Below are 25,261 nucleotides of genomic sequence, written 5' to 3' on the forward strand. Positions count from 1 at the left end.
GAAAGAAATCATGAAGATAGATCAGAAATAAATGAAAAAGAAATGAAAGAAACAATAGCAAAGATCAATAGAACTAAAGGCTGGTTCTTTGAGAAGATAAACAAAATTGATAAACCATTAGCCAGACTCATCAAGAAAAAAAGGGAGAAGACTCAAATCAATAGAATTAGAAATGAAAAGGGAGAAGTAACAACTGACACTGCAGAAATACAAAGGATCATGAGAGATTACTACAAGCAACTCTATGCCAATAAAATGGACAACCTGGAAGAAATGGACAAATTCTTAGAAATGCACAAGTGCCGAGATTGAACCAGGAAGAAATAGAAAATATGAACAGACCAATCACAAGCACTGAAATTGAAACTGTGATTAAAAATCTTCCAACAAACAAAAGCCCAGGACCAGATGGATTCACAGGCTAATTCTATCAAACATTTACAAAAGAGCTAAAAGCTATCCTTCTCAAACTCTTCCAAAAGATAGCAGAGGGAGGAACACTCCCAAACTCATTCTACGAGGCCACCATCACCCTGATACCCAAACCAGACAAAGACGTCACAAAAAAGAAAACTACAGGCCAGTAACAGTGATGTACATACAAAAATACTCAACAAAATACTAGCAAACAGAATCCAACAGAACATTAAAAGGATCATACACCATGATCAAGTGGGGTTTATCGCAGGAGTGCAAGGATTCTTCAGTACATGGAAATCAATCAATGTGATAAACCATATTAACAAACTAAAGGGAAAAAAACCATATAATCATCTCCACAGATGCACAAAAAGCTTTTGACAAAATTCAACACTTGATTTATGGTAAAAACCCTCCAGAAAGCAGACAGAGAGGGAACTTCCCTCAACATAATAAAGGCCATATATGACAAACCCACAGCCAACATCATTCTCAATGGTGAAAAAGTGAAATCATTTCCACTAAGATCAGGAACAAGAGAAGGTTGCCCACTCTCACCACTCTTATTCAACAATAATAGTGAATAAAAGCCACAGCAATCAGAATTTTCAGCCACATCAATCAGAGAAGAAAAAGAAATAAAAGGAATCCAAACTGGAAAAGTAGTAGTAAAGCTGTCACTGTTTGCAGATGACATGATACTATACATAGAGAATCCTAAAGATGCTACCAGAAAACTACTAGAGCTCATCAATGAATTTGGTAAAGTAGCAGGATACAAAATTAATGCACAGAAATCTCTGGCATTCTTATACACTAATGATGAAAAATCTGAAAGTGAAATTAAGAAAACACTCCCATTTACCACTGCAACAAAAAGAATAAAATACCCAGGAATAAACTTACCTAAGGAGACAAAAAACCTGTATGCAGAAAACTATAAGACACTGATGAAAGAAATTAAAGATGATACAAATAGGTAGAGAGATATACCATGTTCTTGGATTGGAAGAATCAACATTGTGAAAATGACTCTACTACCCAAAGCAATCTACAGATTCAATGCAATCCCTATCAAATTACCACTGGCATTTTTTACAGAACTAGAACAAAAAATTTCACAATTTGTATGGAAACACAAAAGACACCGAATAGCCAAAGCAATCTTGAGAATGAAAAATGGAGCCGGGGGAATCAGGCTCCCAGACTTCAGACTATACTACAAAGCTACAGTCATCAAGACAGTATGGTACTGGCACAAAAACAGAAATATAGATCAATGGAACAGGATAGAAAGCCCAGAGATAAACCCACACACATATGGTCACCTTATCTTTGATAAAGGAGGGAAGGCTATACAGTGGAGAAAAGACAGCCTCTTCAATAAGTGGTGCTGGGAAAACTGGACAGCTACATGTAAAAGTATGAAATTAGAACACTCCCTAACACCACACACAAAAATAAACTCAAAATGGGTTAAAGACCTAAATGTAAGGCCAGACACTATCAAACTCTTAGAGGAAAACATAGGCAGAACACTCAATGACATAAATCACAGCAAGATCCTTTTTGACCCACCTCCCAGAGAAATGGAAATAAAAACAAAAATAAACAAATGGGACCTCATGAAACTTAAAAGCTTTTGCACAGCAAAGGATACCATAAACAAGACCAAAAGACAACCCTCAGAATGGAAGAAAATATTTGCAAATGAAGCAACTAACAAAGGATTAATCTCCAAAATTTATAAGCAAATCATGCAGCTCAATAACAAAAAAACAAACAACCCAATCCAAAAATGGGCAAAAGAATTAATAGACATTTCTCCAAAGAAGATATACAGATTGCCAACAAACACATGAAAGAATGCTCAACATCATTAATCATTAGAGAAATGCAAATCAAAACTACAGTGAGATATCATCTCACACCGGTCAGATTGGCCATCATCAAAAACTCTAGAAACAATAAATGCTGGAGAGGGTGTGGAGGAAAGGGAACCCTCTTGCACTGTTGTTGGGAGTGTAAATTGATACAGCCACTATGGAGAACAGTATGGAGGTTCCCTAAAAAACTAAAAATAGAACTACCATATGACCCAGCAATCTCACTACTGGGCATATACCCTGAGAAAACCATAATTCAAAAACAGTCATGTACCACAATGTTCATTGCAGCACTATTTACAATAGCCAGGACATGGAAGCAACCTAAGTGTCCATCAACAGATGAATGGATATAGAAGATGTGGCACATATATACAATGGAATATTACTCAGTCATAAAAAGAAACAAAATTGAGTTGTTTGTAGTGAGGTGGATGGACCTAGAGACGGTCATAGAGTGAAGTCAGTCAGAAAGAGAAAAACAAATACCATATGCTAACACATATATATGGACTCTAAAAATATATATATAGTTCTGAAGAACCTAGGGGCAGGAAAGAATAAAGATGCAGATGTAGAGAATGGACGTGAGGACATGGGGAGGGGAATGTGTAAGCTGGGACAAAGTGAGAGAGTGGCACTGACATATATACACCATCAAATGTAAAATAGATAGCTAGTGGGAAGCAGCCGCATAACACAGGGAGATCAGCTCAGTGCTTTGTGACCACCTAGAGGGGTGGGGTGGGGTAGGGAGGGTGGGAGGGAGATCCAAGAGGGAGGAGATATGGGGATATATGTATACGTACAGCTGATTCACTTTGTTATACAGCAGCAACTAATGCAACAATGTAAAGCAATTATACTCCAATAAAGATGTTAAAAAAAAAGCTCACTACAAATTTTTCTTGGTATTAATATTTACCACTAATCTTTTCTCCTAATAGAGGTAATAAAAACAGGGGTAGTATATAGAAAATTGGGGTCAATATGAGGTAATGATGAAGAATTTCTTAGTCCTGGTATTTTTTCCCTGACCTTAAGCTGTTGCACTATTCTATTGTTTTAATCGAAGTGTAGTTGATGTAAAATATTATATGTTATATGTGTACAATATAGTGATTCACAATTTTTAAAGGTTATACTTCATTTTTAGTCATTATAGAATACTGGCTATATTCCTTGTGTTATACAATATATCCTTGTAGCTTATTTTATACATAATAGTTTGTACCTCTTAATTCCCTATCCGTATATTACCTCTCCCCCTTCCTTCTCTCCACACTGTTAACCTCTCATTTGTTCTCTATCTATGAGTCTGTTTCTTTTTTATTTGTTATATTCACTAGTTTGCTGTATTTTTAGATTCCACATATTAGTGATATCATACAGTATTTGTCTTTCTCTGTCTGACTTATTTCACTTAGCATAATACCCTCCAAGTCCATCCATGTTCGTGCAAATAACAAAATTTCCTTCTTCATTATGGCTGAGTAGTTCTCCATTGTGTATATATACATATACACATCTTCTATATCCATTCATTTGCTGATGGACACTTAGGTTGCTTCCATATCTTAGCTATTGTAAATAATGCCTTTATGAACACTGGGGTACTTGTATCTTTTCAAATTAGTGTTTTTGTTTCTTTCAGATATACACCCAGGGGTGGAGTTGCTGGGTCGTAACTGCTACACTATTCTTACACGCATTGATGGCATTCAACTGAACTTGAAATTAACATGCTATTCATAGATATCATCATGCCAAGGACTTGTAAACTCCATAGATCTTCCTCCAAATGTCCATGTGGCTCATAGTTTATATTCTATATTTCTTACATTAGTTTAGGGTAGCTTGCAACCATAGTTTAAAGAAGCAACAGTTCAGCATTCTGTTTCTGGATAAAATACTAATAACTAAATGGAAATCTGGATCCACAGACGTTTAAAAACAGATTACGCAGGGTATCTGAAACTAATTTTTGTTGCATATCCTATAGTATCAAGTGGTTGAACACAAAGTAGGTGCCCTATAAATACCTGCTGAACTGAGTCTAGGAACAAAGAGTCTCCTGATCCCTGGACACAGGAACCCAGGCAAATAGCTAATCAGCAACACCACTGTCAAAGGTGTAGAACTCTCCCCCGCAAACATGCAATTCTCATCCTTTACTTGATTTTTTAAAAAATTTTGTTTAATTTAACTTTTTATTTTTATTCATATACTTATTTCTGGTTGCATTGGGTCTTCACTACTGTGCACAGGCTTTCTCTAGCTGCATCGAGAGGGGCCTACTGTTCGTTGCGGGCTTCTCATTGAGGTGGCTTCTCTTGTTGCAGAGCATGGGCTCTAGGCACATGGGCTTCAGTAGTTGTGGCACTCAGGATCAGTAGTTATGGCTCACAGGCTTAGTTGTACCCTGGCATGGGGAATCTTCCCGGACCAGGGATCAAACCTGTGTCCCCTGCACTGGCAGGGGGATTCTTAACCACTGCACCACCAAGGAAGTCCCCCTTTGCTTGATTTTAAACACTCTACACTCATACAATTCTAGCTCATGTAAATATGTTACATAAATGATTTTTAAATTGTTACAATGAATATAACACTAATTGACATTTTTTAAAAACAAACAGCAGATATATTTCTATCACACTTATCAAAGCTACTCAAAGAAGAAATACGGGATTTATGCCTTTAACAAACCACTTTAAGGGCAAGGTCTGATAATATACTGTGTTCCTAGTAACTCACAGATCCTAGCACTGAGAGGGCAAACACCAATGACCATTCAAATAGGATGTAAAATATCTATACACGCTGCATTCCAAACCATACATTTAAAAGACAATTACCACTAGAGGGCAGTCAAGATCTAAGCATCTATTAAAATTACAAGTTTTTTATAATAAGCTATGACGGCAGGCTAGTCTCTTGAAAATTGTATACGTATCTTGAATCCTTTAGGTGTATCTGTATAATAATCTTAAAAAATCATCGATATTAACCAGTTATCTTTTTAACCTGGTATAATTTCTAAGTAAGAAATTCAAATATCAATAAAACTTTGTAATGAACAAAAATAAATGACTTTTTCAAATGTTTAAAAATATTATTTAGAACAATTCTCCAAAAATAGTTCAAATGAAAGCACCAAATTGTAACCACTGGACTGCCAGGGAATAATTCAAACATTGAGTTCATATTAATTCTGGAATACACAAATCATCATTCTGTTAACAGAAAATAAATGATAGCCCTGACCAATTACATAAGGTTAGATTCAGTTTTATCAAAAATTTTATGCCCTTAACTTTTTTAATGTCAGCAAAAGCAGTTCAGTCAATTGCAAATTAATGTTTTAAACCTTATCTTAGTGATCACCATTTTGCTTTATTCCATAAAATCTCACATCTATTAATCTCCATTTCTCACCATCCTTGTCCTGAAGATCACAATATTCCCAAAGCCTCCCAACTGGTCTCTCTGTCCAAGCACTCTCCCCCTCTAATCTGTTCCTTCCCACTGCTGTCACAGTTATTTTGTTCTAAACTCTGATCACAAATCAAGCTTTTGCTTTAAAACTTCCTGGCGCTAGAACTCCTTGTACAACTTTACCGTATTTCTCAACTGGGTTTCCAAAATATTCCATATTTTAGCCTAATCCTTCTACCTCCATTTATTACTGTTCTGTCCTCACTTATACCCTATAATTTTTTTTAAGATGTTGGGGGTAGGAGTTTATTAATTTATTTTTTTTATTTTTGCTGTGTTGGGTCTTCGTTTATATGCGAGGGCTTTCTCTAGTTGTGGCAAGCGGGGGCCACTCTTCATCGCGGTGCGCAGGCCTCTCACTATCGCGGCCTCTCTTGTTGCGGAGCACAGGCTCCAGACACACAGGCTCAGTAGTTGTGGCTCACGGGCCTAGTTGCTCCGCGGCATGTGGGATCCTCCCAGACCAGGGCTCAAACCCGTGTCCCCTGCACTAACAGGCAGATTCTCAACCACTGCGTCACCAGGGAAGCCCTACACCCTATAATTTAGCCTAACTAGACAATCAATTTCCCCTTAACTCTTTCTAAATTTAATGACATCAGATATACTTTCCCTCTGTTAGGAATGTCCTTTCTCCCACCAACCTCTTTTTGTTGCTATTTTCATCTCTTCAACAGCTAACTCAGATGCCATTTTTTCTCCTTACTGATTCCTCCAATTGGAAAATGAATCTTTCTTACATATTTTCCATATACATCAATTTAATCCCTACTAAGAGGTAGGTGGGCTCTTGGATTCCAGGACACACTGGTGAACGAAAAACAGGATCTCAGGGAATTCCCTGGCAGTCCAGTGGTTACAATTTGGTGCTTTCATTGCCATGGCCCCAGGTTCAATCCCTGGTCTGGGAACTAAGGTCCCACAAGCCACACAGCACAGCCCATAAAAACAAAGATAAAATACAGGATCTCAGCCTCCATTGTGGAATATTTTACATGAGCCTCTCCATTCGTTAATCACATAACTTCAGTAAGATTGAACCTTGTCAATCAGCTATCAATGGTTTTATCTTTAAATTCTTAAAATGCAGAAACCATGCCATCCTCTGATCGCCATTTTTCCTCCCAGTTTTCTCATTTTCTTATTCAAACACATTTCACTCTTCAAACTCATTAATTTCCTCTGTGGCTTCCCTTCCTTATCTATAGAGCTTTCAGTACCTTCCTGCCCTATTACTCTTCTCCTCACTTGCTCTGTTAACCCCAATCTTTGTCTAATTTTACTATCTCATTCTCACCATCTATACTTGCTCTGCTGGGCTTGCTGGAAAACACATGCACACAACAGACTGGCACCATTACTAACTCAAAGTCGCTAACCTCAATTGGACCATTAAAGTTTCTCTGCTTTTTCTCTCTCTGAAACCTGCTCTCTGTCCCATCCCACAAACATCTCTCTCTTATCTTTATTGCTGAGTGACATCAGAAGGAATAACAGAGGATGGACCTCCAAAACTACTCTTTTCTGTAAAAGCAACGAGAACAATGGAAAAATGGGCAAAATCAACTTTTTCAGAGCTCTAAAAATTAATTAAAGGCTGGCAGCAATCTGGGGAGTGTTTATTCAATAGAAAATGGCTCGGGCTTCCCTGGTGGCGCAGTTGTTGAGAATCCGCCTGCCGATGTAGGGGACACGGGTTCGTGCCCCGGTCTGTGAAGATCCCACGTGCCGCGGAGCGGCTGGGCCCGTGAGCCATGGCCGCTGAGCCTGCGCGTCCGGAGCCTGTGCTCCGCGATGGGAGAGGCCACAACAGTGAGAGGCCCGCGTACCACAAAAAAAAAAAAAAAAAAAAAAAAAGGCTCAATATTTGTAAGGACAGCATGCCTAATGGTGCTTTAACTTGACTCAGTGCTATTCCTTTCTTCCTAGAAGAAAGTTATAGAAAAGTAAGTACAATGACAGTACAAGAAAGTAAAAAGAAAACCAATAGGGCTTCAATTAAAGTGAAAATCAGCAAGCTAGAAGCCTCTGGAGGGGACAGAGCAGAGTGGAGCTCCTCAAAGCCCTATTCACGGGTAACTGTCATTATTTCACCTTTCTGGTAGTTCCTTGGAAAATTCCACGGGCAATACTTACCTTTATTTGACCTGATTTAGAGAGTTTGCTCAATGCAAACAATCTTTTCCCCAGGGTCATTTGTTGAAAATCAGAGGGCATTTTTTAACACTGCAGCTGCTTGAGGTGGCAGTAACAGCTGAGGCAAACAACAAGCTGTCCAAAATATTTGAAAAGAAAAGCTGGGGAATGAGATATCCACGATAGGCTGTGAAAAGTTTCAACATAATCCTGGTGATCTAGTAAGCCATGCTCACGCCCAGGGCTCTGGGTTCAGGAAAAGACCTGAGAAGGTCCTAAGTTCTCACGTCTGGAAGACCCTGAGGTTCTGCAAAAGCCGTAAGTGAAGGCTAAGGTGGGGACTGGTTGGCTGTGTGTCCAAGGCATCTCCCAACATGCACACAGAGTCCCACCCTTGACTAAAGCTGGGAGATTTATAGGTCCCATTTATGGAAGTCTCTGTCTAATCACAAGCTGACCGCTAAGCTGATGAAACAGAGATTTCAGCAGCCACACGTGACAGACAAAACATACTCTACCGAACTAGTTAAGAAAATTCATCAAACAAGTAAGTAACGACAATTACAACAAGCACAATAACAAACCCTGAAGGGAGAATGAAGAGTTGCCATATTATACTATTTAAAATGTCCAGTTTTCAACAAAAATAGTGAGACATGCAGAGAGACAAGAAAGTACATCTTATATACAGGGGAAAAAAGTCAACAGAAATTGCCACTGAGGAAGCCCAGACACTGGACTTATTAGACAAAAATGTTAGGTCTCCCTTTTATACAAGGCCAAACCCTTTACCCATGTTGTGAATTTCATTCCCCGACCCCCAACCATCCTCAGATCATACTTTATCAAGTTCCTCTCCTTTCCTCTGATTCTTTTCTTTAGCATTTAAAAATGTCCAAATTTCTTCTATTTAAAAAAATGAATATTTTAACCCTCGTTTTCTCTCTAGCAAGTCTCAGCTTCATATATGTGTGTGTGTGTGTGTATGTGTGTGTATACATATATACATGTACTGAGCCTTGGTTGCTCTGTCTAGTTGTCTCACATGCATCTCAAACTCAACATATTTAAAATCAAACTCAGAATCTCCCCAGTTTCCCATCTCTATCTGCTCCAATTCCTGTGCTCCCAGTGAATGTGAAGGTACTCACCAGCTACTAACCCAGAAGCCATCCCAGACACATCCCAGACACTCCTTTGTCCTCCCCCTGATTCTATTCCTAAATGCCAAACAATTCTGTCCTGCAAATTCTGTGAATATTGGCTAAGATCAGGCCTTCAACACTCCTCATCTATACCTCTTTTATAGCCACCAAAGTGCTGTCCTCACCTCTAATTTTGTTCACCTTCAGCCCATTCTCCAAAGAGCCACTGGAGTTATTCTTTTAAACAGAAAACCCTCGTTTCAGTCTCTGTCTTCTCTCCTTCATCTCCTCCTGCTTCTCAAACTTCACTCTATATTCGGCCATGTAAAGCTATCTGATTCCCACGTGCAACCCTCCCTTGTCACTCCAAGCCTTTACACAAACCATCCTCTCTGTCTGGAACACATGAACCTCACTGATTCCTACTCATTCCTCTAAATTTCACCCTGGCTTTGATGGTTTTAAAACACGTCTCCAAATATTTTGTCACACTTCCCTTCAAAAAGTGTGGGCTTAAGGGTGCAATGCATTTAGTGACTCACTTCCAACAGAATATGGCAGAAGTAATTGTAACAGGCATTGAGGCTTCCTCCTCACACTATCTCTTAGATTACTAACTCTGGGGGAAGCCAGCTGCCATGTGAAGGCACTGAAGCATCTCTCTGAGGAGGTCTACGTGACAAGGAACTTAGGTCTCTTGCCAATATCCAGAGACAAACTGAGTCCTTTAACCAACAACTATGCAAGTGAACTGTCCTAGAAACAAATCCTCCAGCCTCACTGAAGTCTTCAGATGACAGCAGCCCTGGCTGACTTGATAGCAACCTCAAGAGAGGCCATGATTCAGAAAGACCTAACTAATCCAACTCAAATCCCTAACCACAGAAACTTTCAGATAACAAACATTTGTTGGTTTAAGCCATTAAACTTTAGGGAGGGGGTATTTGTTACACAGCAGTAGATAACTAATACACCTCCTTTATGAAGATTTATCTGACACCACCAAACTCAGTTAAATCCTCTCTGCTGTGACACTTGGGCATTAATGTTTACACTGTATAAAAGCACTGACAATTTAGTCTACCTTCCCTGCCTATCCTGAAAGCTACCTATGGGAAAAACTGTCTTATTCATTGTTGAATCCCCAGAACTAAGCATGGGAGATGTTCAATAACTATGTATTAAAATCAAATGAAAATGACGATGATTTGAAATATGGAAGTAACATGAAACCCAAAGATGGATTTAATAACTATAAGCTCCTCTTTTTCCTTCTTGAAATTCATATAAGTCACAAGACAGTAAGTAACCATAAGGTAGTAATACATTGCCTCACAGAGGTGTTAAGAAAATGAAATTTTATTATGGTTGTAAATAATATAAAACACTGTATGTCATCAGAATAACATCTTAACCAGTATCCTCCTGAATGCAGTTCTCACTAAAAGTGAATACATCAGAACTGACACAGTTTATGCCCATAATTGATGATGTTTTTAAATATAATCATCATTATTTTTCTCTGGCATACACTGCTTATTTCTTTGTACAGGCCTAAAGGTATTCTCCTCCTTGAATATTGACCACAATTAACTATTTCCTTGAATACTTAAGGTTACTGTTAGAGCCAAGATTAATCATTTCTCTGAGCTATACAGTGGACTTGTTTCTTTCCTGTTTTCTCCTTGATTCACTGGTGGTCATCTATAACTTTAGAACTGAGTCAGCCTGACTTGAGCAGCACTCTTTCTATGTAATTTTCAATGAGTATCAGAAAAGCAAGGGTGGAGGAAAGACCTATAAATGTAGGTAAGACTCTAGACACCCAAAATATAAATATTCATGTGGGAAGGAATGAAAATAAAATTGGGGGGTATCAAATGGTTGATATGCCAGACTTTAAAACTATGGTTGATTTTTCCCCAAACCTTTATTATTATCATTATAACATCTTCCAACAGAAAAGATATAGACTGTCATCTCTCTTATCTAATACCCTCTAGGAAGACACAAAGTTAGAAAGAAGCTCAAAAACTTCTATGACTACTGTACCCTTGTTAGGTATTTATTGTACTTATATTAGGTATATACCTAATAGAGTAGTTGAATCAAATACTTTAAAAGTATGCAGGGCTTCCCTGGTGGCACAGTGGTTAAGAATCTGCCTGCCAATGCAGGGGACACTGGTTCAATCCCTGGCTGGGGAAGATCCCACATGCCATGGAGCCAGTGTGCCACAACTACTGAGGCTGCACTCTAGAGCCCGTGAGCCACAACTACTGAGCCCATGTGCCACAACTACTGAAGCTCGCATACCCAGAGCCTGTGCTCTGCAACAAGAGAAGCCACAACAATGAGAAGCCCGCGCACCACAACGAAGAGTAGCCTGCGCTTGCCACAACCAGAGAAGCCCTCAAGCAGCAATGAAGACCCAACACAGCCAAAAATAACAACAAATAAATAAATTAATAAAAAAGAATTTTAAAAATAAAAGTAGGCAAAAACACTGGAAAATGCTATACTACCCTAAGGTATTATTAATAAACATTTGTATGCCTGATATATCCAACTGTTCATTAAAGAGTACATTTAATAGGTAATTACAAAGAGATTGTGGCTTTGTAAAACTAGGAGTCACTATGACTAATGATTGAAGTTCTCCATAGAATGCCACAATCACTAAGGAGATATTAGACACAGCCACTCATAATTATGATAGTTTACTAATAATAATCCACAACTGATGATGCGGGAAGATAAACAAATGTCTGCAAGTTTAACAAAAAAAAAATAAAATCAATTAACTCTTTAAAAGATTTACAAGTCTTCAAAATTAACGTCTGCTCCATGAAAGATCTCATTTAAATAATGAAAAAGCAATCCACAAACTGGGAGGAAATATTTCCAATATCTGACATAGTTCTTATACCCAGAAAAACATACATATATGTTTATATATATAAATATATATATTTTCACAGTTTAATAAAAAGAAGATAAAACAACCCAGGTTTTTTAATGGATAAAAGATGTGAACAAACACTTCATAAAAAAAGATATACCGATGGCTAACAAGTATAAGAAAAGATGCCAACATTATTATTCTTAAGGAAAATGTAAATTAAACCTACAATAAGATACCATTTCACACCTACTGTAAGGGCTAAAATAGGAAAGATTCACTACCAACTCTTGGCCAGGATGTGGGAGCAACTATACCCTCACATATTGGTCATGGAAGCATATCTGCAGAACTGTCTGGAAGTTTCTTGTAAAGTGAAATGTACGTTTGTCCTATGACCCAGCAATTTCACTTCTATTTACCCTAAAAGAAATGAAAGTATGAATCTGCACAAAGACTTGTCCACAAATGTTCATAGCAGTCTTACTCATAACAGTCAAAAGCTGGAAACAACCCAAATCTATATAAACAGGAGAATGGATTTTTTAAAATGTGATTTATTAGTCAAATAGAATGCTACTCAGCAATTAATTCTGTGATACTTGTAAAAACATGGGTGATCACAAAAACAGTATATTGAGGGACTTCCCTGGTGGTCCAGTCATAAAGAATCCACCTTCCAATGCAGGGGACGCAGGTTTGATCCCTAGTTGGGGAACTAAGATCCCACATGCCTTGGGGCAACTAAGCCCACGCGCCACAACTACTGAGCCCACGTGCCTCAACTAGAGAGCCTGCACGCTGCAAACTACAGAGCCCATGTGCTCTGGAGCCCGCCCACTGCAACTAGAGAGAGAAAACCCACACGCCGCAACTAGAGAGATGCCTGCGCACTACAACCAGGGAGAAGCCTGTTTGCCACAATGAAGAGCCCACACTGCAAGGAAAGATCGCACATGCCGCAACTAAGACCCAACACAGCCAAAATAAATAAATAAGTACATAAAATAAGGTAACAAACAAAAACAGTATGTTGAGCAAAAGAAGTCAGATAAAAAATATAGTGATTACTGTTGGTGGGAATGTAAACTGATACAGCCACTATGGAGAACAGTATGGAGGTTCCCTAAAAAACTACAAATAGAACTGCCATACAACTCAGCAATCCCACTACTGGGCATATATCCTGAGAAAACCATAATTCAAAAAGAGACATGTACCCCAATGTTCATTGCAGCACTATTTACAATAGTCAGGACACAGAAGCAACCTAAATGTCCAACGACAGATGAATGGCTAAAGAAGATATGGTACATATATATATAATGGAATATTACTCAGCCATAAAAAAGAATGAAATTGAGTCATTTGTAGTGATGTGGGTGAACCTAGAGTCTGTCATACAGAGTGAAGTCAGTCAGAAAGAGAAAAACAAATACCGTAAATTAATGCATATATATGGAATCTAGAAAAATGGTACTGATGAACCAAGTGGCAGGGCAGGAATAAAAACTCAGACGTAGAGAACAGACTTGTGGACACGGTGTGGGGGGAGGGGAAGGATAAGCTGGGACGAAGTGAGAGAGTGGCATGGACATATATACACTACCAGATGTAAAACAGATAGCTAGTGGGAAGCAGCCGCATAGCACAGGGAGATCAGCTCGGTGCTCTGTGACCACCTAGAGGGGTCAGATAGGGAGGGTGGGAGGGAGACGCAAGACTGAGGGGATATGTGTATACATATAGCTGATTCACTTGGTTGTACAGGAGAAAATAACACAACATAGTAAAGCAATTATACTCCAGTAAAGATTTTTTTAAAATATATAGAGATTACATTTATGCAGAGTATAAGAAGAGGTAAAATTAATCTGTGATGATAGAATTTAGAAAGTGGTTACTTTCCAGTGGCAGAGGGAACTTTCAGTGATGAAGAAAATGGTCTCCATGTTCATTTGGGTGGTGGTTTCTCTCGTGAATACAATTGTCAAAATTTACCAAATTGAACACCAAAGATCTGTGCATTCTATTATATAAAAATTATACCTCATTTAAAAAATATTTTTAAAAGAACAATTATCATTGAGGGCTTTTTCTGTACCAGACAGCTGCAGAACTCTTCCTAATTGTTGTGTCTTGACTTGGCAGGGTTTTATTGTTTATCCATCCCAGGGGCCGTGTGGACTGCACACCCTTTAAGACAGGGATATTTTCTGTATCTTGCATATCTAGTAGTATCTGCTTCATAATAAGATCTACCAAACATTTGTTGCTATAAAGCTGACTTCAAAATACATTACATTGTAAGAAGTTACATTATGATTATGAACATTGTTATTAAATAGGTATCTAATTTTATTTGTAGCAAACATAAGGATTCAGTAACTACAATGAACTTGTCCAGATGCTAACTACATACTGACTCAACTCAAAGGACTGAAATATGGGGTTGGGATCCTGCCTCTACCATTTAGTAAATGGGAAGACACAGAAGTATCTGAATCTGTTTCCTTATCTGTAAAATGAGCATAGTACACAGACCATCCTCATAGAGTTACTGTGAGGATTAAACGATAATTGCAAAGGTCTTCTAAACACTTGTCACACATGATAAGCACTATATATTACCTATCATCACAATTTAAGATTGAATTCCTATACACAGATACTACACTGAAAATATTAGTCATTAGAGAATATCTGACATAGATTTTAAAAACTTTCTATCAAAAAATATAGGCACTACAATGAAACATTCAGAGCTCATGTCATTTTTGGCAACTTTAAAATATGGATATTAATACCAACTCAAAGTACAGGAGCAAAGGATTAAGGAGTTAACCATCTTAAACCATATTCTTAAAAGGTATTATTCAAAGGAAATATGTTCTTCATAGACCCTTTAAAAATCCATTTATTCAACACATATTTACTGAGTGCTTATTCTAGAGCGTTTTCCTTAAAGCCAAATATTGCAGTAATTAATTACTATGGGCTATATGTAAGAGTCTAAACAATGAAGGTTTAGAAAACACTAGCTCCCACTATAGGTTTACTCCCATAAACAACTAAAACTAGCTCTTCTGAAGCACAGCTGGTGGGGTAGGTGGGAGGGAGGAGCAATATCAGAATCACGGAGTTAACTGCTCCCTCAGACTCTTCAGGAAGGTAAACCCATTTCTTCCCCCTGCGGAATCACTGGCGGTCCCGAGCCGCTCTGCTGAAAAGATGAGCCAATCCTCCAAGTGTCCTTCAGGACAAAAAATGCTCTAAACCCCTGGCCTAAATTACATACTGCGACGGAAGGAGTCTATCTTGCACTCCCCCTTTTATTCATGCATTTGGCTTTAAAGAACTTACTGTGTGATTCTGAAACAAGAGGAGAAGAAAGCGAAATGAAAATACCATGATCTTGATCGGGCGCCTCCAGGTTGTAGCCATAACCCAGCAGGGTGCGTACGGCCTCACGGAGGCTGTCCTTGTTGGATTTCTTAGTTCGGTCATCTAGAAGGGCATAGGGAACCAGGCGAGGGTTTCTTCTGTTCTTTACGTCCTACAGGAAGGCAAAAAAGGCGCATGATCATCAAAGAGTGACCAACAGCATCTGGAAATGAGACAGCCACCAAATACATCAAAATATAAAGCATATGAAGGTAGATACTGTGCCTTCTACCTTCCCTTTATCTTCCCTGGCTGCAGGAGTTACTGAAATACTATCAGTATGAAAGATTTAATCAAGTGAGTGCATTTAATCAAGTAAGTGCATCAATTTAAATCAGGCCCTCTCCATGAGAAGCAAACATAAAAATAACAGCAGTAACAAAAGCCGACTTTAAGGATCTCAGTAATCATCTTCTATCTGCCCTGGTCACGAGGCAATGGGCTAACTTAAGAGAACCTACCACTTCCTTGGCAAGTTGACTGACAGGTCTTTGTTACAAGAAGAGCCTAATTATTACCCAACATCTGATTTTTGAGCCAAAGGACAACACCAGGCTGCTGTCCCTTCTTCAGAGAAAACTCAGTGCGTGGGCGGCCATCCCATGACCTCAAAGAGCTTGGAAAATATTCATTAAGTTGATTCCATCAACTGGTGAAACCAGGTAATGCCAGGAATACTGAAATAGCTACAAACCTCACAATTCACCTTTTACAAAAGAGGCCCCAAGTTTAAAACGTGATTAAAATCATGTTGACTAAGAAAGAAGACAGACTATCTTACAACCTTGGAAAAGGATACCTAATTTACGAGTAAGTACAAAGCTTAATCTCAAGGGAGGTGGAGATGCTCCAGGGCTGCGAGTCTTTAGGGCTCCAACATTTAAGAACTTACTTCTTTCCACTCACTCACTGCTGCAGGTTTTGTCAAACTTTCCATATTTCAGGAGGCATACTCAATTCTCAATTTACCTTAGCATGAAAAAGAACTAAGAGGCTGTGGATATTCCCAAACCTTCTCCAAAAAAAAAAAAAAAAAAAAAAAAAAGGTATGTGGTGGACAGGGTTTGTTCTGGCTGGGGGAGAGCAAAGAAAACTGTTTCCTAATTTCTTCTTCCCCCTCTCTAGCAAATCTGTAGTAAATACCTCATCCTGACTACATGACCATCTACTGACACCTGGAGTCCAAATCATCCGGGTTGCCTGACAGGGAACCCCACACCGAAGCCACCCCCAAACACACAAGCAGCGTAAACAGAGCGCCTTCACTGCCAGTGCAGCTTCAAGACACATTACCCAGCACCCCTCTCTTCCAACACTGGTTGTTGCCCCTCAAGTTTTCGTGTAGAGAAATAAAGAGGTCTCTGATGAATCACTCTCTCTGGAAATGGTGTCCTGGGAATCTGATTTTGAAAAGGAGCTGCCCTGTGGCTTCCCTGGTGGCGCAGTGGTTGAGGGTCCGCCTGCCGATGCAGGGGACGCGGGTTCGTGCCCCGGTCCGGGAGGATCCCACGTGCCGCGGAGCGGCTGGGCCCGTGAGCCATGGCCGCTGAGCCTGTGCTCCGCAACGGGAGAGGCCCGCGTACCGCAAAAAAAAAAAAAAAAAAAAAAAAAAAAGGAGCTGCCCTGGGGTTTCCACGTACACAAGTGCTTGAAATCGACTGTGCTAGAGAAGCAGAGAGGAGGGACCGCAAGCAAATGCCTGCTCTCAAGCAGTTTACGACCTAGTTGTGAACCAGATTATGTTAAGGAGAGGGTGATGAAAAATTAAAGACAACGCCCATCCAGATAACCCAGCAAATGTGTGCTCTGTCATTGGGGAACGGGGTGGAGGGATGGAGTGGGAACTGTGAGAGGGGATGGAGAAATGGTTCCAAGGAGAGCTTTGGCCAGCTCAGACAGAGCCCTGTGTTTTTAGGAGGACCCTCATGCACAAGGAAGAGGCCGACAGCAGGGGGGGTTCTGGTTTGTCCCACAGAGTCGTGCGGTCTGCTAGGCAAGCGAGTGCTCCTTCGGTAGAGAGCAAATGTGACCCCTTATCCCCCTGTGGTATATGGTTCGGGTTCACACACACACACACACACACACACACACACACACACACACACACACACTGTGCTCAAGTGGACTGAGTACTGACAATCTCATCAGTTACAACCACTTTAATTCAATATAAAAATAGCTTATTTTAGGAAGTAAACCAAGGCTGAGTTTTCTTCAGCCTTGCAAAAGTCACCAGTTAAGAAGACTTTTGGAAACACATTTTTCAAACCCACATGTAGCCTTTATCCTGAACCATGGCCTACGCTTATAAGTAATAATCCAGGTTATTCCTAAAAATCTTTAAATAAAGGCACTGCCCACTATGAGCTGGCAAGAATCACTGTGATAAGGAAGAGAAGAATTTGGGCTCTGGAGTCAAAAGGCTTGATTCCAACCTGGTTCTGCCACCTGGGTAGCGCTGGACAAATTGTTCTCAAGCTCCCTGTACATCATATGTGAATTGGCAATAAAAATTGTTCATCCTTCAGGGAACCGTTGCAAGAGTGAAAGAAGAAAATAGATGTAAAACTCGATGCATAGTGACTGGCATCTTATAATAATAGAAAACTATTCTATATTACTTGTTAGGTGAAATGCACTGCTGTAGCCTTTCTTATACATAAGTTATACAATGAAGTTTAATAATTCAGTGAGGAGGAAAACAGTGGCACAAAGAAAATTAATTTAAGTAGCTTTCCCAAGGTCACACAGTCACTAAGAGGCAAGGCTAAATTTGCTCCGCTTTGCTATCTCAATACAGACCCAATGACTGTTAGTCATTCCTGTGAGTGCAACATTAATAGAAATGCATGATTCTGAAATCCAGAAAACTCAGGAAAGCCGGTGTTTTACTAAGTTTAACAAAAACTCATTTGGTGGCAAGAATGATCTGAATCGATGCAAGGCTGTGGATAATCTTTACTTACCCCTCTTGGTATCATCAGCCTACACTGCTGAACAAAGAATAATTTATATACAGTCCACTGCCCTGCTGAGAGCACTATGTAACATGATCAATGTATCACCATTCTGAAAACCAAGAAATATCTGGATTCTGAAATTCATCTGGTCCCAGGGGTGTTAAATAAGGAATTGTGGGGCTTCCCTAGTGGCGCAGTGGTTAAGAATCCGCCTGCCAATGCAGGGGTCACGGGTTCAAGCCCTGGTCTGGGAAGATCTCACATGCTGCGGAGCAACTAAGCCCGTGCGCCACAACTACTGAGTCCGTGTGCAACAACTACTGAAGCCCATGCGCCTAGAGCCCGTGCTCCACAGGAGAAGCCACTGCAATGAGAAGCCCGAGCACCACAACAAAGAGTAGCCCCCACTCGCTGCAACTAGAGAAAGCCCGCGTGCAGCAACGAAGACCCAACGCAGCCAAAAATAAATAAATAAATAAATAAGGAATTGTGGACCTCTTCTACTATTAGTTTATCTCGAACTTCTCGTATTTCAAAAGCTTCTCCTAAAATACAACCTCAAAGAGAGAAAAGCCACAAAACCACATTATAAATCACTGGTCTGGTAATATTCACTGTGCCCCTCATGATAACAACAAGACTTGGGGTGGTCTGACTTCTTGAATCAGGCGTTTCTGTGCATGTGTACATTAAAGATATCTATATGATGTGAGTTTTATGATGGTCATTACTTAACCTCTCCTGTTACAAATTATACTAATTCCTACTTAAGTCAACCTCAGAGTACGTGCTGTAGAGCTAAATTCCCACATACCTGTTGGATGCCATAGGTCCAGCCCTGCCGGATTCGATCCCGGGCCCACACGTTATGAGCATTTTCCGCCAACTTGTCCACCATCGCTTCCTGAGATGGGGTGAGCTTGATAAAGCTCAGGTCCATCGGGGCAGGCTTGTATCCACTTGTCAGCTGGTAACTACAAAGCAAAGCCAAAGAAATATATAATGGGCCTGTCCAAAAAAGTCAAGGTTGAAAAATCCCTGTAACAGTCTGTTAATTCCAATTGTTCCTAATTCTTATTGTTCCATAAACCATAGTGGTGACCAGTGGCAATGCGTCCAGCAAGCCTGAGCCCCTTTCACTTAAGCTAAAAACTCATCAGGTGCAAAGGCCACACGATCTTTATGTTTTCATTTCCACACCAACAAAACAGAAATGAGGCAACACGTGTCTCTCAAAGTTGAGAAGGATTTATCTTTGTTTGTGTTCCAAACAGTTGATGCTTTTTTACAGGATAAATCAAAGTATCGGTAATTAAAACATCTGATAAATTTCTCTTCCTGTTAAGTCCTCATTTTTCTTCAACATTTACATGTTGTATCAAAGTAATATTTATTTCATAAATCTGCATATGCTTTCAGATACTAGCTATTCATTATTCTACAGGGGAATTTTAATGCATTTATACATTATTTCCCTACTGCTATTCCTAGTTACATAATTTAGGAAGCCTCAAGATAAGATAGACATTAGGAAATACCAGCATATAATCATCTAAAATATGATTAAGGCCTGGATTTTAGGGAACTCATACCAGAGACTATTTCCACACTCTGAGCCGGAGAGGGAAAGTATTAAAACAAGTATAAGTTTTAACCTTTTGGGAGAAATATAAAATTGAAAATAAAAAGTTTTCAACAGACATATATTAGGGCAATAGGACTGCTCTGCTACACACACACACACACACACACACACACACACAGCTGTCTCATCTATTTAACTAGAGAGATTGGCACAAAGTCTATTGTACAGTTGCTTCTCTTTCATTCTCTGTCATTGTTGTGTCCCCTACAATCTACTATGCTTTGAGGTCAGGATCTGCTTCTGATCCATTTTTCTAATTGTCATTATACTTAAAAGAGTACCCGGCAGAGAGCAGCCTTTCAGTCTACAGTTTTTGAAAGAATTAACTTTATTTACATAATGAATATAAAGAATATAAAGAGATATCCATCTTCATCTAAAAGATTCTCCTTTGGTGCAAACAAAGTAAAGAAAATTCACCAGATAATTAAGCTAAGTTTAAGAAATTATCAGAGCATGAGAAAATGGTCTTTAAGAAACTACACATAATCTTTCTTCTCCTAATTATTCTGGGCTATGGCTAGCCTGATTACAAGGTGAGCTCCTTAACAGCAGGGAGTTGAACTGCTTTGCTCCTAGCTATCCCCAGGAACTAGAATAGTGCCTGATACATGTTAGATATTCAATAAATTTTGTTAAATGAATCATGTATGATAGCAATAAATAAGTTAAGGGTGAATATAGTTGACTTTACCTTAAATACTTCTACTTCATTATAAGGCATCTTCTATTTTATAAATGATTTATCTATAGGCAAAAGTTTTAGAGAATATTTTGTTTGGTTTAAATAAATCAGATTGACCTGGCAACTGCAAAACTTATGGTTAATTACCACCTTATGTCATTTCATTTACATCCACGAGCTAAATTTATTGACATGAAATTTTGTTCTGTTTTAAATCAGAACTCTGTATGTTTGGGTAATTAACAGTATTTTTTCTTTGTTTTTCTATAAAGAAGTCACATGGGATTTTTTAAATCACTCACACAAATCACTGTATTTTATAGAATTTTGATGTTTAAATGGACAAATCTGTCAACTAACTGTAAGCACAGCCTACATACAAGTTCTCACTGGGAAAATAATTTCCTCAAGAAAGAGCTCTTAATGCATTTCAAATGCACCAAGAGGTGATCAAGCCAGCATCGTCTAATTTCCAAGTTTAACATTATTTGCTGGAAGCAGGGTTGGGGGTAACGATAAAGAATTTGGTCTTTTGCATACAGCTGGCCAGTAAGCAAATGAAAAGACACTCAACATCACTAAGTATCAGAGAAGTGCAAATCAAAACTACAATGAAGTACCACCTCATAATGGTCAAAATGGCCATCATTAAAAAGTATATATATATATATATATATATATATATATATATATATATATATATATATATATAAAACAAATGTTGGAGAGAACGTGGAGAAAAGGGAACCCTCCCATATACTGTTGGTGGGAATATAAATAGGTACACTCACTATGGAAAACAGTATGGAGGTTCCTCAGAAAACTAAAAATAGGACTACCATATGATCCAGCAATCCCACTCCGGGCATATACCTGGACAAAACTGTAATTCAGAAAGATACATGCACCCCTATGCTCACAGCAGCGCTGTTCACAATAGCCAAAACATGGAGACAACCTAAATGTCCCTCAACAGAAGAATGGATAAAAAAGATGTGGTACATATATATGATGGAATACTACTCAGCCATAAAAAAAGAAATAATGCCATTTGCAGCAACATGGATGCAACTAGAGATGATCATACTAAGTGAAGTAAGTCAGAAAGAGAAAGACAAATACCATATGATATCACTTATATGTGGAATCTAAAATATGGCACAAACGAACCTATCTACGAAAACAGAAACAGAACCATGGACGCAGAGAACAGACTGTGGTTGCCAAGGGGGAGGAGGGTAGGGAGAGGGATGGGTTGGGAGTTTTTGGTTAATAGATGTAAATGATTACATACAGAATAGATAAACAGGGTCCTACTGTAGAGCACAGAGAACTATACTCAATATCCTGTGATAAACCATAAAGGAAAAAAAATACAGAGAAAGAATGTATATACGTGTATAACTGAGTCACTTTGCTGTACAGCAGAGATTGGCAGGACATTGTACATCAACTACACTTCAATTGGGGGGGAAAAAAAAAAAACTTGGTCTTTTGTACTCTCCCATCTTCCCACCTCTATTTCTCACCCTCCTCTTGACTTTCCCCACAATAACCCAGCACATGGTAGCATAACAGTACACAATTCTCTTTTTTCTCTCATTTTCCATTGGTCCTGATCCCTCCTACCTGTCACAAAGGATACACATATGGTCAAGTTTTGAAGCTAATCTATGAATAGTAGACTAGAGCCTATGCTACCTCAGTGAGGGATATATGCCCTCTAAAAGAGGAAAGGTCCTTCCCCTGCAACCAATTCTAATGGTAGACTTGCCAGCCATGTCTTACATGGCATGGGGAGGATTTTTTTTTTTTTTTTTTTTTTTTTTTTGTGGTCCACGGGCCTCTCACTGTTGTAGCCTCTCCCGTTGCGGAGCACAGGCTCCGGACACGCAGGCTCAGCGGCCATGGCTCACAGGCCCAGCCGCTCTGCGGCATGTGGGATCTTCCCGGACCGGGGCACGAACCCGTGTCCCCTGCATCGGCAGGCGGACTCTTAACCACTGCGCCACCAGGGAAGCCCGGGGAGGAATTTTTGAGGGGTATTTTCTATAAAAAATTATAGATAAGTTTTACTAATCTATAGTAGAACTACACATTCTACTATATGTCTACAGTATATATATGTAGTATATGTATATATGATAATATTGGCATAAGCATTTCTCTTTATTTTCTAAATTTTCCTCTTCCTATGTAGAATATCTACTAATGTTGCTTTAATTTGTGATCACAAAGAAAACCTACGGAGACACATTTGCACCTGTTGATTTGAAATAACACAATAATTAGTTCACGCTCATTTTCAGATGTAGACCATGATTCATTGCACTTGCTTTTCTTCATGGCCCTGTGCAAGAAAGAATTTAAAGTGGTTCTTTTAAATGGCCAATAGTCCCATCCAAATTAAAGTTACTAATTCCCATTTCACCTGAACCTTATTTCCACAGTTTTACTTCATCTTCTATAGTAAAAATACAAATATCTTTGAAATTAATAGACTTCAACCTCAGTAGGTTGATAAGCATGATGACATCATGAATGCTTTAACCAGTGGCATCAATGAGGATTTACAAGACCATTTTTCTTTATGTAAGACATGACAAAGTAAGTATCAAATCATTATCCCAAAATGAGATTTTTTTTAAGTGCATAAATGTACTTCAGCAAATAATGTCCATTTCATCTTATTAATACAAGTTAATTAGGTACATAGAGATCAACTAACTACTAATATAAACTATTTTCTTTTTGTGATTGAAAACGAACAAAGAACAAAGCTTTTGAATAAAATGTGACTGATGTGAATCTTGGAAGCTAAATAGTTCCAAGTAAAGCTTCAGATTGATTTCCAGAGATTTAAAAGAAATAAAGGAAAGACTGCTACAACAATTCTTGGGAAGTAGAATTCTGTAGGCCAAATAATAGAGAAAAGGCATATCATTAGTAATTATATTAATACAAAATATATATAGCTCATATTAAAGACATCTATGTATTACAGTCTACCTTCTCAAGCTTTCTGGGAAAATTCTGCCAGAATCAGTTAATAGATCTCTTTCTTCTGCCATCTCTTTGCCTAGTAGGTGTAGTTTTTTACTTCCCTTACTTTAATATGCAAAGTTGCAATGCTAACAATCATTTTGTAAATTTAGGTTATGAGGAATATATATGGTATTAAACAAATACATTCAATATGTTCATTTCCAAAGCATCAAAGTTCTTTTGTAGTTATTAGGTCTTAGTTTTACTTTGATGTAGTAATATAATGCAATAATATTTTAAAAGTCAGATTAACAATTACATAAACTCTCTGGGCATCAGTTTTCTTACAGTAAAATTTCTTTTTAAATACGTCTTTGCCTGAAAAAAAGAAAAACCTACTGGCAAATTGCCAGTTTCATTTGTATCAAATTACCAAAGATGTAAACAAAAAAATTGATAATACTTAGCCCTACTGATGAACTGCCATGTGAAGCAGCAATTCAGTTTTGTGCTTCATTCCCACCTGACCCACATTTTTTTCTAAGCAGGAATTCTAAATGAGCCTTTGAAAAAAGTGTTCAGTAGAATATCACTTAAGGGCCAATTAAAGTGGTGCAACAAAAATGTGGCAGAATACCAAAAACACTAAGGAACAAGCCTTTTCTTTTTTTCCAGCCTCTCCCACCTCTCAAGCTTACTTGTTTAGTATGAATCAGGTTAAATGAAGCTTGGAAGTCATTACGTTGTGAAAGATGCACGGTAAACATGAAAAGATTATGTCCAAGTTCAGTGGATGTTAGCTGTAAATTTCAAAACCAAATCAGCGCTTCAAGTACCTTGGAAGAAATGGGAAAAATCTCAGATGACTGCACGCCAGAGATATTAAGAACAAGTTTTGCTGGAAACACACCTATCAAAAATGAATACTGGGCTGACATCCTCACAGAAAGGAGAGAGAGAATATTCAAAAACACTTCTCCAGAAAACAAATACAGGAGAATCATTTCAGTGTAGAAATTAGAAGGGAAAAGGACAGGGATCTATTTCTTCTACTACTACACTTCTTCCTTTTGTTTTTAAATAAATGTGTAATATGATATGCCCTGTGCGTCCCCCACCACTTTTTTAACCCAAGGCCTTCCTGATCCTCACAGCCTGTTTGAAACAAAACCAAGAGAGGATCATTTCAAGAGAGACAAAAAAAAAAAAAAAAAAAAAAAAAGCAAGCCATTCTTGGCTTTTAGATTTTTAAAATAGGCTTTGAAAATTCACTGCAGAGACAACAGTCTTTAGAGAAAGGCCTTCTGAAATTAAAAGCTCTACTTATGAATACCAAAATCGCAAGGCCCTGATGTGTCGGAACATAAAAGGAGACCAGATAAAGAGTCCAGTCTGTCCAGCCCCAGACAGGCTGAATGTTCCAGAGCCTGGAGGAGATGAGAGCTGGAGGGAAGCCAGGGCTCTCCATCTCCCCGCCCAGATGGAGACCAGACAGATCCAGAGCTGAGGGGAACTTCTGTCTTGCTTACCAGATTGGACCCAGGAGAATGGCCAG

General features: G+C 38.8%; 1 protein-coding gene across 7 annotated transcripts in view; it reads right to left on the reverse strand.

Annotated features, from left to right (window-relative positions):
* The window catches only part of RYR2 (ryanodine receptor 2), a 746,950-nt gene that overhangs the window by 269,048 nt on the left and 452,641 nt on the right, over window positions 1-25,261 (reverse strand). For all 7 annotated transcript variants that reach the window (XM_067025663.1, XM_067025662.1, XM_067025661.1 and 4 more), the window contains 2 exons: window positions 19,206-19,365; window positions 15,396-15,543 (listed from right to left, as the gene is read on the reverse strand). In XM_067025663.1, coding sequence (XP_066881764.1) covers window positions 15,396-15,543; window positions 19,206-19,365 — 308 coding nt within the window. The remainder of the gene's footprint in view (window positions 1-15,395; window positions 15,544-19,205; window positions 19,366-25,261) is intronic.

Source organism: Kogia breviceps, chromosome 2, assembly GCF_026419965.1.
Source record: "Kogia breviceps isolate mKogBre1 chromosome 2, mKogBre1 haplotype 1, whole genome shotgun sequence".
Classification (NCBI taxonomy): domain Eukaryota; kingdom Metazoa; phylum Chordata; class Mammalia; order Artiodactyla; family Physeteridae; genus Kogia; species Kogia breviceps.